Here is a 15448-nt window from a genome sequence, read left to right on the forward strand (position 1 = left end):
GGCTCAGTGTTACACACATTAACAGACATATTGTTGAGGTGATGTAACAGACAGGGTTGGCTGTGTGATGTTAGTGGTGAGGCTCAGTGTTACACATTAACAGACATTAACAGACATATTGTGAGAGTGGTGATGTAATTAACAGACAGGTTGTAGCTGTGTGATGTTAGCAGGTGAGGCTGTGTGATGTTAGTGGTGAGGCTACGTGTTACACACATTAACAGACATATTGTTGAGGTGATGTAACAGACAGGTTTGACACACCAACACTAACCCACAATACACTACAACCCAGAGTAAACACCCAGAGGTACCTGGGTCCACCTTACTCACGCCAACACTGCCCCACAATACACTACAACCCAGAGTAAACACCCAGAGGTACCTGGGTCCACCTTACTCACGCCAACACTGCCCCACAATACACTACAACCCAGAGTAAACACCCAGAGGTACCTGGGTCCACCTTACTCACGCCAACACTGCCCCACAATACACTACAACCCAGAGTAAACACCCAGAGGTACCTGGGTCCACCTTACTCACGCCAACACTGCCCCACAATACACTACAACCCAGAGTAAACACCCACCTGGGTCCACCTGGGCCCCACAATACACTACAACCCAGAGTAAACACCCAGGTACACTGGGTCCCCACTCACGCCAACACTGCCCCACAATACACTACAACCCAGAGTAAACACCCAGAGGTACCTGGGTCCACCTTACTCACGCCAACACTGCCCCACAATACACTACAACCCAGAGTAAAACACCACGCCAATATACACTAGCCTCACATACAACCCAGAGTAAACACCCAGAGGTACCTGGGTCACGGCAACAGTAAACACCCAGAGGTACCTGGGTTCACGGCAACACTACAACCCAGAGTAAACACCAGAGGTACCTGGGTCCACCTTACTCACGGCAACCTGCCCCACAATACACTACAACCAGTAAACACCAATATATCCTCACATCGTGGACCTACAACCCAGAGTGTTAACCAGCCCCACAATACACTACAACCCAGAGTAAACACCAATATATCCTCACATCGTGGACCTGTAGTGTTAACCAGTAAACACCAATATATCCTCACATCGTGGACCTGTAGTGTTAACCAGTAAACACCAGTATATCCTCACATCGTGGACCTGTAGTGTTAACCAGTAAACACCAGTATATCCTCACATCGTGGACCTGTAGTGTTAACCAGTAAACACCAGTATATCCTCACATCGTGGACCTGTAGTGTTAACCAGTAAACACCAGTATATCCTCACATCGTGGACCTGTAGTGTTAACCAGTAAACACCAGTATATCCTCACATCGTGGACCTGTAGTGTTAACCAGTAAACACCAGTATATCCTCACATCGTGGACCTGTATGTGTTAACCAGTAAACACCAATATATCCTCACATCGTGGACCTGTAGTGTTAACCAGTAAACACCAATATATCCTCACATCGTGGACCTGTAGTGTTAACCAGTAAACACCAGTATATCCTCACATCGTGGACCTGTAGTGTTAACCAGTAAACACCAGTATATCCTCACATTGTGGACCTGTAGTGTTAACCAGTAAACACCAATATATCCTCACATCGTGGACCTGTAGTGTTAACCAGTAAACACCAGTATATCCTCACATCGTGGACCTGTAGTGTTAACCAGTAAACACCCGATCACGAATATCCTACCAACGGGACATTAAAAACTGTAATATTTGATGTTTCACCGAGCCGTGGCTGAGCGACAACATCAAGCTGGCGGGGTTTTCCCTGCATCGGTAAGAGAGAACAGCCGCCTCCGGTAAAACAAGTGGTGGCTGTGTCTATTTGTAAAGAACAGCTGGTGCACGAAATCTAATATTAAAGGAAGTCTCGAGTTTTTGCTCACTTGAGGTAGAGTATCTCATGATAAGCTGTAGACTACACTATTTACCTAGAGGTGTTATATATATATATATTTTTTTTTTTTCATAGCTGTCCATTTACTACCACAAACCAATGCTGGGAATAAAATCGCACTCAATGAGCTGAATAAGGCAATAAGCAAGCAGGAAAAAGCTCATCCAGAGGCTGCGCCCCTAGTGGCCGGGGACTTTAATGCAGGGAAACAAATCCATTTGACCCAATTTCTACCAGCATGTTAAATGTGCAACCAGAGGGGAAAACCCCCCAACTCTAGACCACCTTTACTCCACACAGAGACACGTACAAAGCTCTCCCTCACCCTCCATTTGGCAAATTTGACCACAATTCTGTCCTCCTGATTCCTGCTTACAAGCAAAAACTAAAGCAGGAAGCACCAACCAAGTTCAATGTTGGGTGTTTGTTATATTCTGCGATAGGAGCTTTGAAAAAGGGCTATTTCCAGCAATAACTTGGTTGAACGTGGAGCATTTACAATGGTGTAGGCCAGCTGTACCCATCTAGATGGTGTAGGCCAGCTGTACCCATCTAGATGGTGTAGGCCAGCTGTACCCATCTAGATGGTGTAGGCCAGCTGTACCCATCTAGATGGTGTAGGCCAGCTGTACCCATCTAGATGGTGTAGGCCAGCTGTACCCATCTAGATGGTGTAGGCCAGCTGTACCCATCTAGATGGTGTAGGCCAGCTGTACCCATCTAGATGGTGTAGGCCAGCTGTACCCATCTAGATGGTGTAGGCCAGCTGTACCCATCTAGATGGTGTAGGCCAGCTGTACCCATCTAGATGGTGTAGGCCAGCTGTACCCATCTAGATGGTGTAGACCAGCTGTACCCATCTAGATGGTGTAGACCAGCTGTACCCATCTAGATGGTGTAGACCAGCTGTACCCATCTAGATGGTGTAGACCAGCTGTACCCATCTAGATGGTGTAGACCAGCTGTACCCATCTAGATGGTAAGACACACGAAAACAAAAACATCTCAACTGTGAGCTGCCGACTGAAGACGCTAACTTCCTCATCAGACATATGAGTGGGTGTAAATCTTGGGAGCTCACTGGTTCCTCATCCATAATCTTTGGTTTTCTGTTCTCAACCAGACAGGCCGGTTTCTTTTCCTCGCTCTGTTGCTCTCTCTCTCTCACCAGCTCTTTGTTTTGATGTGAAGCCTCGGAGCTGCTGTGGTGCCCGTCAGACTAATCAAAGCATGACAAAGCCCTCCGCATTCCACAGCAATGTGCGCATTTTGTGTTTATTTAGGTTCACAGTGTTTTATTTAAGGCCCAGTTGACTGTAGTGTGTTTAGGTTCACAGTGTTTTATTTAAAGGCCCAGTTGGCTGTAGTGTGTTTAGGCTGCTGGTGTTTTATTTAAGGCCCAGTTGACTGTAGTGTGTTTAGGTTCACAGTGTTTTTTAATGAAGACGGGTCCAACAGATTGTGGTGTGAGCAAAAACTGAACTCATTCAACACTCAGAAAGCAGATGGTGATACAACCTAGAAGCTGAGAGTCCTGCCACCTCAACCACTCTGTTGCCACTAACCCTAACACCCCAACCACTCTGTCCTGCCACCTAACCCTAACACCCCAGTTGACCAGTCTGTCCTGCCACCTAACCCTAACACCCCAACCACTCTGTCCTGCCACCTAACCTAACACCCCAACCACTCTGTCCTGCCACCTAACCCTAACACCCCAACCAGTGTTTAACCCTAACCCCCAACCACTCTGTCCTGCCACCTAACCCTAACACCCCAACCACTCTGTCCTGCCACCTAACCCTAACACCCCAACCACTCTAGTCCTGTTTAGGCTGCTGGTGTTTAATTTAAGGCCCAACCACTGTGTCCTTTAACCCTAACACCCCAACCACTCTGTCCTGCCACCTAACCCTAACACCCCAACCACTCTGTTTGCCACCTAACCCTAACACCCCAACCATTTAAAGGCCCAGTTGACCTAGTGTGTTTACTCTGGTGTTGCCCAGTTGACACCTGTTTAGGTTGCCACCCCAACCAGTGTTTTATTTAAGGCCCAGTTGACTGTAACACCCCAACCAGTGTGTTTAGGTTCAACCAGTCTTTATTTAAAGGCCCAGTTGACTGTAGTGTGTTTAGGTAACACCCCAACCAGTGCTTCCTATTTAAAGGCAACCAGTCCTGACCTAACCCTAACCCTGCCACCCCAACCACTCTGTCCTGCCACCTAACCCTAACCCTGCCACCCCAACCACTCTGTCCTGCCACCTAACCCTAACACCCCAACCACTCTGTCCTGCCACCTAACCCTAACCCTAACACCCCAACCACTCTGTCCTGCCACCTAACCCTAACCCTAACACCCCAACCACTCTGTCCCCACCCTAACCCTAACACCCCAACCACTCTGTCCTGCCACCTAACCCTAACCCTAACACCCCAACCACTCTGTCCTGCCACCTAACCCTAACCCTAACACCCCAACCACTCTGTCCTGCCACCTAACCCTAACCCTAACACCCCAACCACTCTGTCCTGCCACCTAACCCTAACACCCCAACCACTCTGTCCTGCCACCTAACCCTAACACCCCAACCACTCTGTCCTGCCACCTAACCCTAACACCCCAACCACTCTGTCCTGCCACCTAACCCTAACACCCCAACCACTCTGTCCTGCCAAACCCTAACCCTGCCACTGTCAACCACTCTGTCCTGCCACCTAACCCTAACCCTAACACCCCAACCACTCTGTCCTGCAACCTAACCCTAACACCCCAACCACTCTGTCCTGCCACCTAACCCTAACACCCCAACCACTCTGTCCTGCCCTAACCCTAACCCTGCCACCCCAACCACTCTGTCCTGCCACCTGTTTAATTTAACACCCCAACCACTCTGTCCTGCCACCTAACCCTAACACCCCAACCACTCTGTCCTTATTTAACCCTAACCCTAACACCCCAACCACTCTGTCCTGCCACCTAACCCTAACCCTAACACCCCAACCACTCTGTCCTGCCACCTAACCCTAACACCCCAACCACTCTGTCCTGCCACCTAATTTAACACCCCAACCACTCTGTCCTGCCACCTAACCCTAACCCTAACACCCCAACCACTCTGTCCTGCCACCTAACCCTAACACCCCAACCACTCTGTCCTGCCACCTAATTTAACACCCCAACCACTCTGTCCTGCCACCTAACCCTAACACCCCAACCACTCTGTCCTGCCACCTAACCCTAACACCCCAACCACTCTGTCCTGCCACCTAACCCTAACACCCCAACCACTCTGTCCTGCCACCTAACCCTAACCCCCAACCACTCTGTCCTGCCACCTAACCCTAACACCCCAACCACTCTGTCCTGCCACCTAACCCTAACACCCCAACCACTCTGTCCTGCCACCTAACCCTAACACCCCAACCACTCTGTCCTGCCACCTAACCCTAACACCCCAACCACTCTGTCCTGCCACCTAACCCTAACACCCCAACCACTCTGTCCTGCCACCTAACCCTAACACCCCAACCACTCTGTCCTGCCACCTAACCCTAACACCCCAACCACTCTGTCCTGCCACCTAACCCTAACCCTGCCACCCCAACCACTCTGTCCTGCCACCTAACCCTAACCCTGCCACCCCAACCACTCTGTCCTGCCACCTAACCCTAACACCCCAACCACTCTGTCCTGCCACCTAACCCTAACACCCCAACCACTCTGTCCTGCCACCTAACCCTAACACCCCAACCACTCTGTCCTGCCACCTAACCCTAACACCCCAACCACTCTGTCCTGCCACCTAACCCTAACACCCCAACCACTCTGTCCTGCCACCTAACCCTAACACCCCAACCACTCTGTCCTGCCACCTAACCCTAACACCCCAACCACTCTGTCCTGCCACCTAACCCTAACCCTGCCACCCCAACCACTCTGTCCTGCCACCTAACCCTAACCCTGCCACCCCAACCACTCTGTCCTGCCACCTAACCCTAACACCCCAACCACTCTGTCCTGCCACCTAACCCTAACACCCCAACCACTCTGTCCTGCCACCTAACCCTAACCCTAACACCCCAACCACTCTGTCCTGCCACCTAACCCTAACACCCCAACCACTCTGTCCTGCCACCTAACCCTAACCCTAACACCCCAACCACTCTGTCCTGCCACCTAACCCTAACCCTAACACCCCAACCACTCTGTCCTGCCACCTAACCCTAACCCTAACACCCCAACCACTCTGTCCTGCCACCTAACCCTAACACCCCAACCACTCTGTCCTGCCACCTAACCCTAACACCCCAACCACTCTGTCCTGCCACCTAACCCTAACACCCCAACCACTCTGTCCTGCCACCTAACCCTAACACCCCAACCACTCTGTCCTGCCACCTAACCCTAACCCTGCCACCCCAACCACTCTGTCCTGCCACCTAACCCTAACCCTAACACCCCAACCACTCTGTCCTGCCACCTAACCCTAACACCCCAACCACTCTGTCCTGCCACCTAACCCTAACACCCCAACCACTCTGTCCTGCCACCTAACCCTAACCCTAACACCCCAACCACTCTGTCCTGCCACCTAACCCTAACCCTAACACCCCAACCACTCTGTCCTGCCACCTAACCCTAACACCCCAACCACTCTGTCCTGCCACCTAACCCTAACCCTAACACCCCAACCACTCTGTCCTGCCACCTAACCCTAACCCTAACACCCCAACCACTCTGTCCTGCCACCTAACCCTAACACCCCAACCCCTGTCCTGCCACCCCAACCTAACCCTAACACCCCAACCACTCTGTCCTGCCACCTAACCCTAACCCTAACACCCCAACCACTCTGTCCTGCCACCTAACCCTAACACCCCCAACCACTCTGTCCTGCCACCTAACCCTAACACCCCAACCACTCTGTCCTGCCACCTAACCCTAACCCTGCCACCCCAACCACTCTGTCCTGCCACCTAACCCTAACACACCCCAACCACTCTGTCCTGCCACCTAACCCTAACACCCCAACCACTCTGTCCTGCCACCTAACCCTAACCCTGCCACCTCAACCACTCTGTCCTGCCACCTAACCCTAACCCTAACACCCCAACCACTCTGTCCTGCCACCTAACCCTAACCCTAACACCCCAACCACTCTGTCCTGCCACCTAACCCTAACACCCCAACCACTCTGTCCTGCCACCTAACCCTAACCCTAACACCCCAACCACTCTGTCCTGCCACCTAACCCTAACACCCCAACCACTCTGTCCTGCCACCTAACCCTAACACCCCAACCACTCTGTCCTGCCACCTAACCCTAACCCTAACACCCCAACCACTCTGTCCTGCCACCTAACCCTAACACCCCAACCACTCTGTCCTGCCACCTAACCCTAACACCCCAACCACTCTGTCCTGCCACCTAACCCTAACCCTAACACCCCAACCACTCTGTCCTGCCACCTAACCCTAACCCTAACACCCCAACCACTCTGTCCTGCCACCTAACCCTAACACCCCAACCACTCTGTCCTGCCACCTAACCCTAACACCCCAACCACTCTGTCCTGCCACCTAACCCTAACCCTAACACCCCAACCACTCTGTCCTGCCACCTAACCCTAACCCTGCCACCCCAACCACTCTGTCCTGCCACCTAACCCTAACCCTGCCACCCCAACCACTCTGTCCTGCCACCTAACCCTAACCCTAACACCTCAACCACTCAGTCCTGCCACCTAACCCTAACCCTAACACCTCAACCACTCAGTCCTGCCACCTAACCCTAACCCTAACACCTCAACCACTCTGTCCTGCCACCTGCCCTAACCCTAACCCTGCCACCCCAACCACTCTGTCCTGCCACCTAACCCTAACCCTGCCACCCCAACCACTCTGTCCTGCCACCTAACCCTAACCCTGCCACCCCAACCACTCTGTCCTGCCACCTAACCCTAACCCTGCCACCCCAACCACTCTGTCCTGCCACCTAACCCTAACACCCCAACCACTCTGTCCTGCCACCTAACCCTAACCCTGCCACCCCAACCACTCTGTCCTGCCACCTAACCCTAACCCTGCCACCCCAACCACTCTGTCCTGCCACCTAACCCTAACACCCCAACCACTCTGTCTGCCACCTAACCCTAACACCCCAACCACTCTGTCCTGCCACCTAACCCTAACCCTGCCACCTCAACCACTCTGTCCTGCCACCTAACCCTAACCCTGCTCCTTCAACCACTCTGTCCTGCCACCTAACCCTAACACCTCAACCACTCTGTCCTGCCACCTAACCCTAACCCTGCCACCCCAACCACTCTGTCCTGCCACCTAACCCTAACCCTGCCACCCCAACCACTCTGTCCTGCCGCCTAACCCTAACCCTGCCACCTCAACCACTCTGTCCTGCCGCCTAACCCTAACCCTGCCACCCCAACCACTGTCCTGCCGCCTAACCCTAACCCTGCCACCCCAACCACTCTGTCCTGCCGCCTAACCCTAACCCTGCCACCCCAACCACTCTGTCCTGCCGCCTAACCCTAACCCTGCCACCCCAACCACTCTGTCCTGCCACCTAACCCTAACCCTGCCACCCCAACCACTCTGTCCTGCCACCTAACCCTAACCCTGCCACCCCAACCACTCTGTCCTGCCACCTAACCCTAACCCTGCCACCCCAACCACTCTGTCCTAACCCTAACCCTGCCACCCCAACCACTCTGTCCTGCCACCTAACCCTAACCCTGCCTCCCCAACCACTCTGTCCTGCCACCTAACCCTAACCCTGCCACCCCAACCACTCTGTCCTGCCACCTAACCCTAACCCTGCCACCCCAACCACTCTGTCCTGCCACCTAACCCTAACCCTGCCACCCCAACCACTCTGTCCTGCCACCTAACCCTAACCCTGCCACCCTAACCACTCTGTCCTGCCACCTAACCCTAACCCTGCCACCCCAACCACTCTGTCCTGCCACCTAACCCTAACCCTGCCACCCCAACCACTCTGTCCTGCCACCTAACCCTCACCCTGCCACCCCAACCACTCTGTCCTGCCACCTAACCCTAACCCTGCCACCCTAACCACTCTGTCCTGCCACCTAACCCTAACCCTGCCACCCCAACCACTCTGTCCTGCCACCTAACCCTAACCCTGCCACCCCAACCACTCTGTCCTGCCACCTAACCCTAAACACCCCAACCACTCTGTCCTGCCACCTAACCCTAACCCTGCCACCCCAACCACTCTGTCCTGCCACCTAACCCTAACCCTGCCACCCCAACCACTCTGTCCTGCCGCCTAACCCTAACCCTGCCACCCCAACCACTCTGTCCTGCCACCTAACCCTAACCCTGCCACCCCAACCACTCTGTCCTGCCACCTAACCCTAACCCTGCCACCCCAACCACTCTGTCCTGCCGCCTAACCCTAACCCTGCCACCCCAACCACTCTGTCCTGCCGCCTAACCCTAACCCTGCCACCCCAACCACTCTGTCCCTAACCCTAACACCCCAACCACTCTGTCCTGCCACCTAACCCTAACCCTGCCACCCCAACCACTCTGTCCTGCCACCTAACCCTAACCCACCCCAACCACTCTGTCCTGCCACCTAACCCTAACCCTGCCACCCCAACCACTCTGTCCTGCCTAACCCTAACCCTGCCACCCCAACCACTCTGTCCTGCCACCTAACCCTAACCCTGCCACCCCAACCACTCTGTCCTGCCACCTAACCCTAACCCTGCCACCCCAACCACTCTGTCCTGCCACCTAACCCTAACCCTGTCCTGCCCCCAACCACTCTGTCCTGCCACCCAACCCTCAACCCTGCCACCTCAACCACTCAGTCCTGCCACCTCAACCACTCAGTCCTGCCACCTCAACCACTCAGTCCTGCCACCTCAACCACTCAGTCCTGCCACCTCAACCACTCAGTCCTGCCACCTCAACCACTCAGTCCTGCCACCTCAACCACTCAGTCCTGCCACCTCAACCACTCAGTCCTGCCACCTCAACCACTCAGTCCTGCCACCTCAACCACTCAGTCCTGCCACCTCAACCACTCAGTCCTGCCACCTCAGGTGTCTGGACCCTCCCACCCAACCACTCAGTCCTGCCACCTCAGGTGTCTGGGCCCTCCCACCCTCAACCACTCAGTCCTGCCACCTCAACCACTCAGTCCTGCCACCTCACCACCAGTCCTGCCACCTCAACCACTCAGTCCTGCCACCTCAACCACTCAGTCCTCCCACCCAACCACTCAGTCCTGCCACCTCAACCACTCAGTCCTGCCACCTCAACCACTCAGTCCTGCCACCTCAGGTGTCACCAGTCCTGCCACCTCAACCACTCAACCACTCAGTCCTGCCACAACCACTCAGTCCTGTCTGGGTCCTGCCACCTCCCACCCCAGTCCTGCCACCACCACTCAGTCCTGCCACCTCAGGTGTCTGGGCCCTCCCACCCCAACCACTCAGTCCTGCCACCTCAGGTGTCAGCCCTCCCACCCCAACCACTCAGTCCTGCCACCTCAGGTGTCTGGACCCTCCCACCCCAACCACTCAGTCCTGCCACCTCAGGTGTCTGGACCCTCCCACCCCAACCACTCAGTCCTGCCACCTCAGGTGTCTAGACCCTCTCCCCCATCCCAACCACTCAGTCCTGCCACCTCAGGTGTCTGGACCCTCCCACCCCATCCCAACCACTCAGTCCTGCCACCTCAGGTGTCTGGACCCTCCCACCCCATCCCAACCACTCAGTCCTGCCACCTCAGGTGTCTGGACCCTCCCACCCCATCCCAACCACTCAGTCCTGCCACCTCAGGTGTCTGGACCCTCCCACCCCAACCACTCAGTCCTGCCACCTCAGGTGTCTGGACCCTCCCACCCCAACCACTCAGTCCTGCCACCTCAGGTGTCTGGACCCTCCCACCCCAACCACTCAGTCCTGCCACCTCAGGTGTCTGGACCCTCCCACCCCAACCACTCAGTCCTGCCACCTCAGGTGTCTGGACCCTCCCACCCCAACCACTCAGTCCTGCCACCTCAGGTGTCTGGACCCTCCCACCCCAACCACTCAGTCCTGCCACCTCAGGTGTCTGGACCCTCCCACCCCAACCACTCAGTCCTGCCACCTCAGGTGTCTGGACCCTCCCACCCCAACCACTCAGTCCTGCCACCTCAGGTGTCTGGACCCTCCCACCCCATCCCAACCACTCAGTCCTGCCACCTCAGGTGTCTGGACCCTCCCACCCCAACCACTCAGTCCTGCCACCTCAACACTCTGTCCTGCCACCTCAGGTGTCTGGCCCCTCCCACCCCAACCACTCAGTCCTGCCACCTCAGGTGTCTGGGCCCCTCCCACCCCCCCAACCACTCTGTCCTGCCACCTCAGGTGTCTGGGCCCTCCCACCCCATCCCAACAGCTCAGTCCTGTCACCTCAGGTGTCTGGGCCCTCCCACCCCATCCCAACAGCTCAGTCCTGTCACCTCAGGTGTCTAGGCCCTCCCACCCCATCCCAACAACTCAGTCCTGCCACCTCAGGTGTCTGTTTAAAGGGGTGCTGTTTAAAGGGGTGCTGTTTAAAGGGGTGCTGTTTAAAGGGGTGCTGTTTAAAGAGGTGCTGTTTAAAGGGGTGCTGTTTACTCACTGGATGTTCTGGTAGACCTCCACGGAGCTGTTTAAAGAGGTGCTGTTTAAAGGGGTGCTGTTTACTCACTGAATGTTCTGGTAGACCTCCACGGAGCTGTTTAAAGAGGTGCTGTTTAGAGGTGCACTCACTGAATGTTCTGGTAGACCTCCACGGAGCTGTTTAAAGGGGTGCTGTTTAAAGAGGTGCTGTTTACTCACTGAATGTTCTGGTAGACCTCCACGCTGTTTAAAGAGCTGTTTAAAGGGGTGCTGTTTAAAGAGGTGCTGTTTACTCACTGGATGTTCTGGTAGACCTCCACGGAGCTGTTTAAAGAGGTGCTGTTTAAAGGGTGCTGTTTACTCACTGGATGTTCTGGTAGACCTCCACTGTTTAAAGAGCTGTTTAAAGAGGGGTGCTGTTTAAAGGGGTGCTGTTTACTCACTGGATGTTCTGGTAGACCTCCACAGAGCTGTTTAAAGAGGTGCTGTTTAAAGAGGTGCTGTTTACTCACTGGATGTTCTGTTTAGACCTCACTGGAGCTGTTTAAAGAGGTGCTGTTTAAAGGGGTGCTGTTTACTCACTGGATGTTTTAAAGAGGTGCTGTTTAAAGAGGTGCTGTTTAAAGGGGTGCTGTTTAAAGAGGTGCTGTTTACTCACTGGATGTTCTGGTAGACCTCCACGGAGCTGTTTAAAGGGGTGCTGTTTACTCACTGGATGTTCTGGTAGACCTCCACGGAGCTGTTTAAAGAGGTGCTGTTTAAAGGGGTGCTGTTTACTCACTGGATGTTCTGGTAGACCTCCACGGAGCTGTTGAGCCCCTCCAGTTGTTCCATGAGCAGCTGCAGGTTAGAGTTGATATAGCTCAGCTCCAGAAGGACCATATCACACACTTTGTTGTTGGAGGTCGCCCTGGAGACGGGAAGAGAAAAGGAAAGGCAGGTCAGCGTTCACAATAGAAGAAGAAAAGGGTTGTGGGAGTATACGAGAATTTATTTTTCAAGCATTTGAGATACAAACTTTGACAGACAGGACTGAGCTGTCAGACTGAGGTAAATTATTATATTTTGTTTACACCTCTGCCACAATCTCCCGGGGGGGGCCTGTACCACCCCTGCCACAATCTCCCGGGGGGCTGTACCACCCCTGCCCTGCCACTATCTCCCAGGGGGCTGTACCACCCCTGCCACTATCTCCCAGGGGGCTGTACCACCCCTGCCACTATCTCCCAGGGGGCTGTACCACCCCTGCCACTGTCTCCCGGGGGACTGTACCACCCTTGCCATTATCTCCCGGGGGGCTGTACCACCCCTGCCACTGTCTCCCGGGGGGGGGGGCTGTACCACCCCTGCCACTGTCTCCCGGGGGCTGTACCACCCCTGCCACTGTCTCCCGGGGTGGGGGGGTCACCACCCCTGCCCCACTGTCTCCCGGGGGGCTACCACCCCTGCCCCACTGTCTCCCCGGGGGGTACCACCCCTGCCACTGTCTCCCGGGGTGGGGGGCTGTACCACCCCTGCCACTGTACCACCCTGCCATTGTCTCCTGGGGGGGGCTGTACCACCCCTGCCACTGTCTCCCGGGGGACTCTTACAAGAAGCTCTGAAGACTGCCCACACCTTGACTTTTTATACATATCTTGGTTTACGTATGGAAGGAGGGAAGGACAGACCTACAATTATGGCTGTCAGATCTTTAGGTCACAGAGCACACGGGGGGCCCCCGTGGGTCACAGAGCACACGGGGTCACAGAGCACACGGGGTCACAGAGCACACGGGGTCACAGAGCACACGGGGTCACAGAGCACACGGGGGGCCCCGTAGGTCACAGAGCACACGGGGGGCCCCGTAGGTCACAGAGCACATGGGGGGCCCCGTAGGTCACAGAGCACATGGGGGGGCCCCCGTGGGTCACAGAGCACATGGGGGAGCACATGGGGGCCCCCGTAGGGCACAGAGCACATGGGGGGCCCCCGTGGGTCACAGAGCACATGGGGGGGCCCCCGTGGGTCACAGAGCACATGGGGGCCCCGTGGGCCCACAGAGTGGGTCACAGAGCACATGGGGGCCCCGTGGCATGGGGGGCCCAGTCACAGAGCACACGGGGGGGCCCCGTGGGTCACAGAGCACATGGGGGGCCCCGTGGGTCACAGAGCACATGGGGGCCCCCGTGGGTCACAGAGCACATGGGGGGCCCCCGTGGGTCACAGAGCACATGGGGGGCCCCGAGGTCACAGAGCACATGGGGGCCCCGTAGGTCACAGAGCACATGGGGGGGCCCCCGTGGGTCACAGAGCACATGGGGGGGCCCCCGTGGGTCACAGAGCACACGGGGCCTCTTGGTCTCTCTGAAGCTATGTGTTGTGGGCCAACAATACAGATGAGGCCCAGACTTGATGGATCCCTACCCAGGCAGTGGGGCACTAAGCAGAATGGGTGGGCGCTCTGGGACCAGAGAGATAGGGGGCCTGACCCAGGAGGGGGACAGAGGATGACTGGCTGGAGACAGGGACGGACTGGCTGGAGACAGAGGAGACTGGCTGAGGACGGCTCTGGGACAGAGGAGACTGGCTGGAGACAGAATGGGCTGGAGACAGAGGACGGACTGGGGCCTGACTGGCTGGAGACAGAGGACGGACTGGCTGGAGACAGAGGACGGACTGGCTGGAGACAGAGGACGGACTGGCTGGAGACAGAGGACGGACTGACTGGAGACAGAGGAGACTGACTGGAGACAGATGACTGACTGGAGACAGATGACTGACTGAAGACAGATGACTGACTGGAGACAAGGTGAGGTCCATGGGAACTGCTCAGTTGAGTCCCAAATGTCAATGGCACTCTATTCTCTCTATGGTGCACTACTTTTGACCGGGGCCAGTAGGATGTGTGCCATTTGGGACACGGATAGATGAGGTTTCCTGACCTGGCTCTGATATTGGCCTAGATAGCTCAGGGGACAGGATTCATCCAGCTCATCAGTTCATATACAGTCACACACCAATACATGGAAACACGTAGACCCTAATGAGTGGTGTGGTGGAGCTACAGCCATTCTCCTGAAGCTGTTTTATATTCTGGCATAAATTCCATGTATTTCCAAGGGTTTTGAGAAGGACCTCTTCCAGAGAGGAAGTGAAGGACCCCGGAGGTCAGACTAGATACAGTGGGGTTCAAATGGTACCCTATTCACTATATAGTGCACTATTTTACACCAGGGCCCATAGGGCTCGGGCCAATAGTAGTGCACTATATATGGAATAGGAAGCCATTGAGGACGCAAACATAATGACATACCCTGACTCCGGAAACTCAGTTCACACAGTAGGGAAACAGTAGAGACAGGCGAGACAGTAGAGAGACTGTAGAGAGAGACAGTAAGAGCAGTAGAGAGACAGTAAGAGCAGTAGAGAGACAGTAGAGAGACAGTAAGAGCAGTAGAGACAGTAAGAGCAGTAGAGAGACAGTAAGAGCAGTAGAGAGACAGTAAGAGCAGTAGAGACAGTAAGAGCAGTAGAGAGACAGTAAGAGCAGTAGAGAGACAGTAAGAACAGTAGAGACACAGTAGAGAGAGGCAGTAAGAACAGTAGAGAGACAGTAAGAACAGAGGGACAGTAAGAACAGAGAGACAGAGAGAGGGGCAAGAAGAACAGTAGAGACACAGTAGAGAGGGGCAGTAAGAACAGTAGAGAGACAGAGACAGTAAGAACAGTAGAGGGACAGTAAGAACAGAGAGACAGTAGAGAGACAGAGAGGGGCAGTAAGAACAGTAGAGAGAGAGTAAGACAGAGAGACAGTAAGAACAGAGACAGAGACAGTAAGAACAGAGACAGAGACAGTAAGAACAGTAGAGAGACAGTAAGAACAGTAGAGAGACAGT

At 54.9% G+C, this 15448-nt stretch overlaps 1 protein-coding gene and 2 long non-coding RNA genes across 3 annotated transcripts in view; 1 reads left to right on the top strand and 2 right to left on the bottom strand.

Annotated features, from left to right (window-relative positions):
- The window catches only part of LOC121845719 (rhophilin-2-like), a 77802-nt gene that overhangs the window by 22668 nt on the left and 39686 nt on the right, over positions 1–15448 (bottom strand). Inside the window, 1 exon segment of the mRNA XM_042317559.1 lies at positions 12352–12480. Coding sequence (XP_042173493.1) covers positions 12352–12480 — 129 coding nt within the window.
- On the bottom strand, positions 7637–10253 carry LOC121845722. Its single transcript, XR_006082747.1, has 3 exons — positions 10137–10253; positions 8328–8337; positions 7637–7713 (listed from the first exon to the last, which is right to left on the bottom strand). It is a non-coding gene; the product is annotated as an uncharacterized LOC121845722 (long non-coding RNA).
- LOC121845723 lies at positions 11984–12357 on the top strand. The gene is made up of 3 exons (XR_006082748.1): positions 11984–12052; positions 12184–12267; positions 12322–12357. It is a non-coding gene; the product is annotated as an uncharacterized LOC121845723 (long non-coding RNA).

The sequence above is a fragment of the Oncorhynchus tshawytscha genome, unplaced genomic scaffold (assembly GCF_018296145.1).
Source record: "Oncorhynchus tshawytscha isolate Ot180627B unplaced genomic scaffold, Otsh_v2.0 Un_contig_1806_pilon_pilon, whole genome shotgun sequence".
NCBI classification, from domain to species: domain Eukaryota; kingdom Metazoa; phylum Chordata; class Actinopteri; order Salmoniformes; family Salmonidae; genus Oncorhynchus; species Oncorhynchus tshawytscha.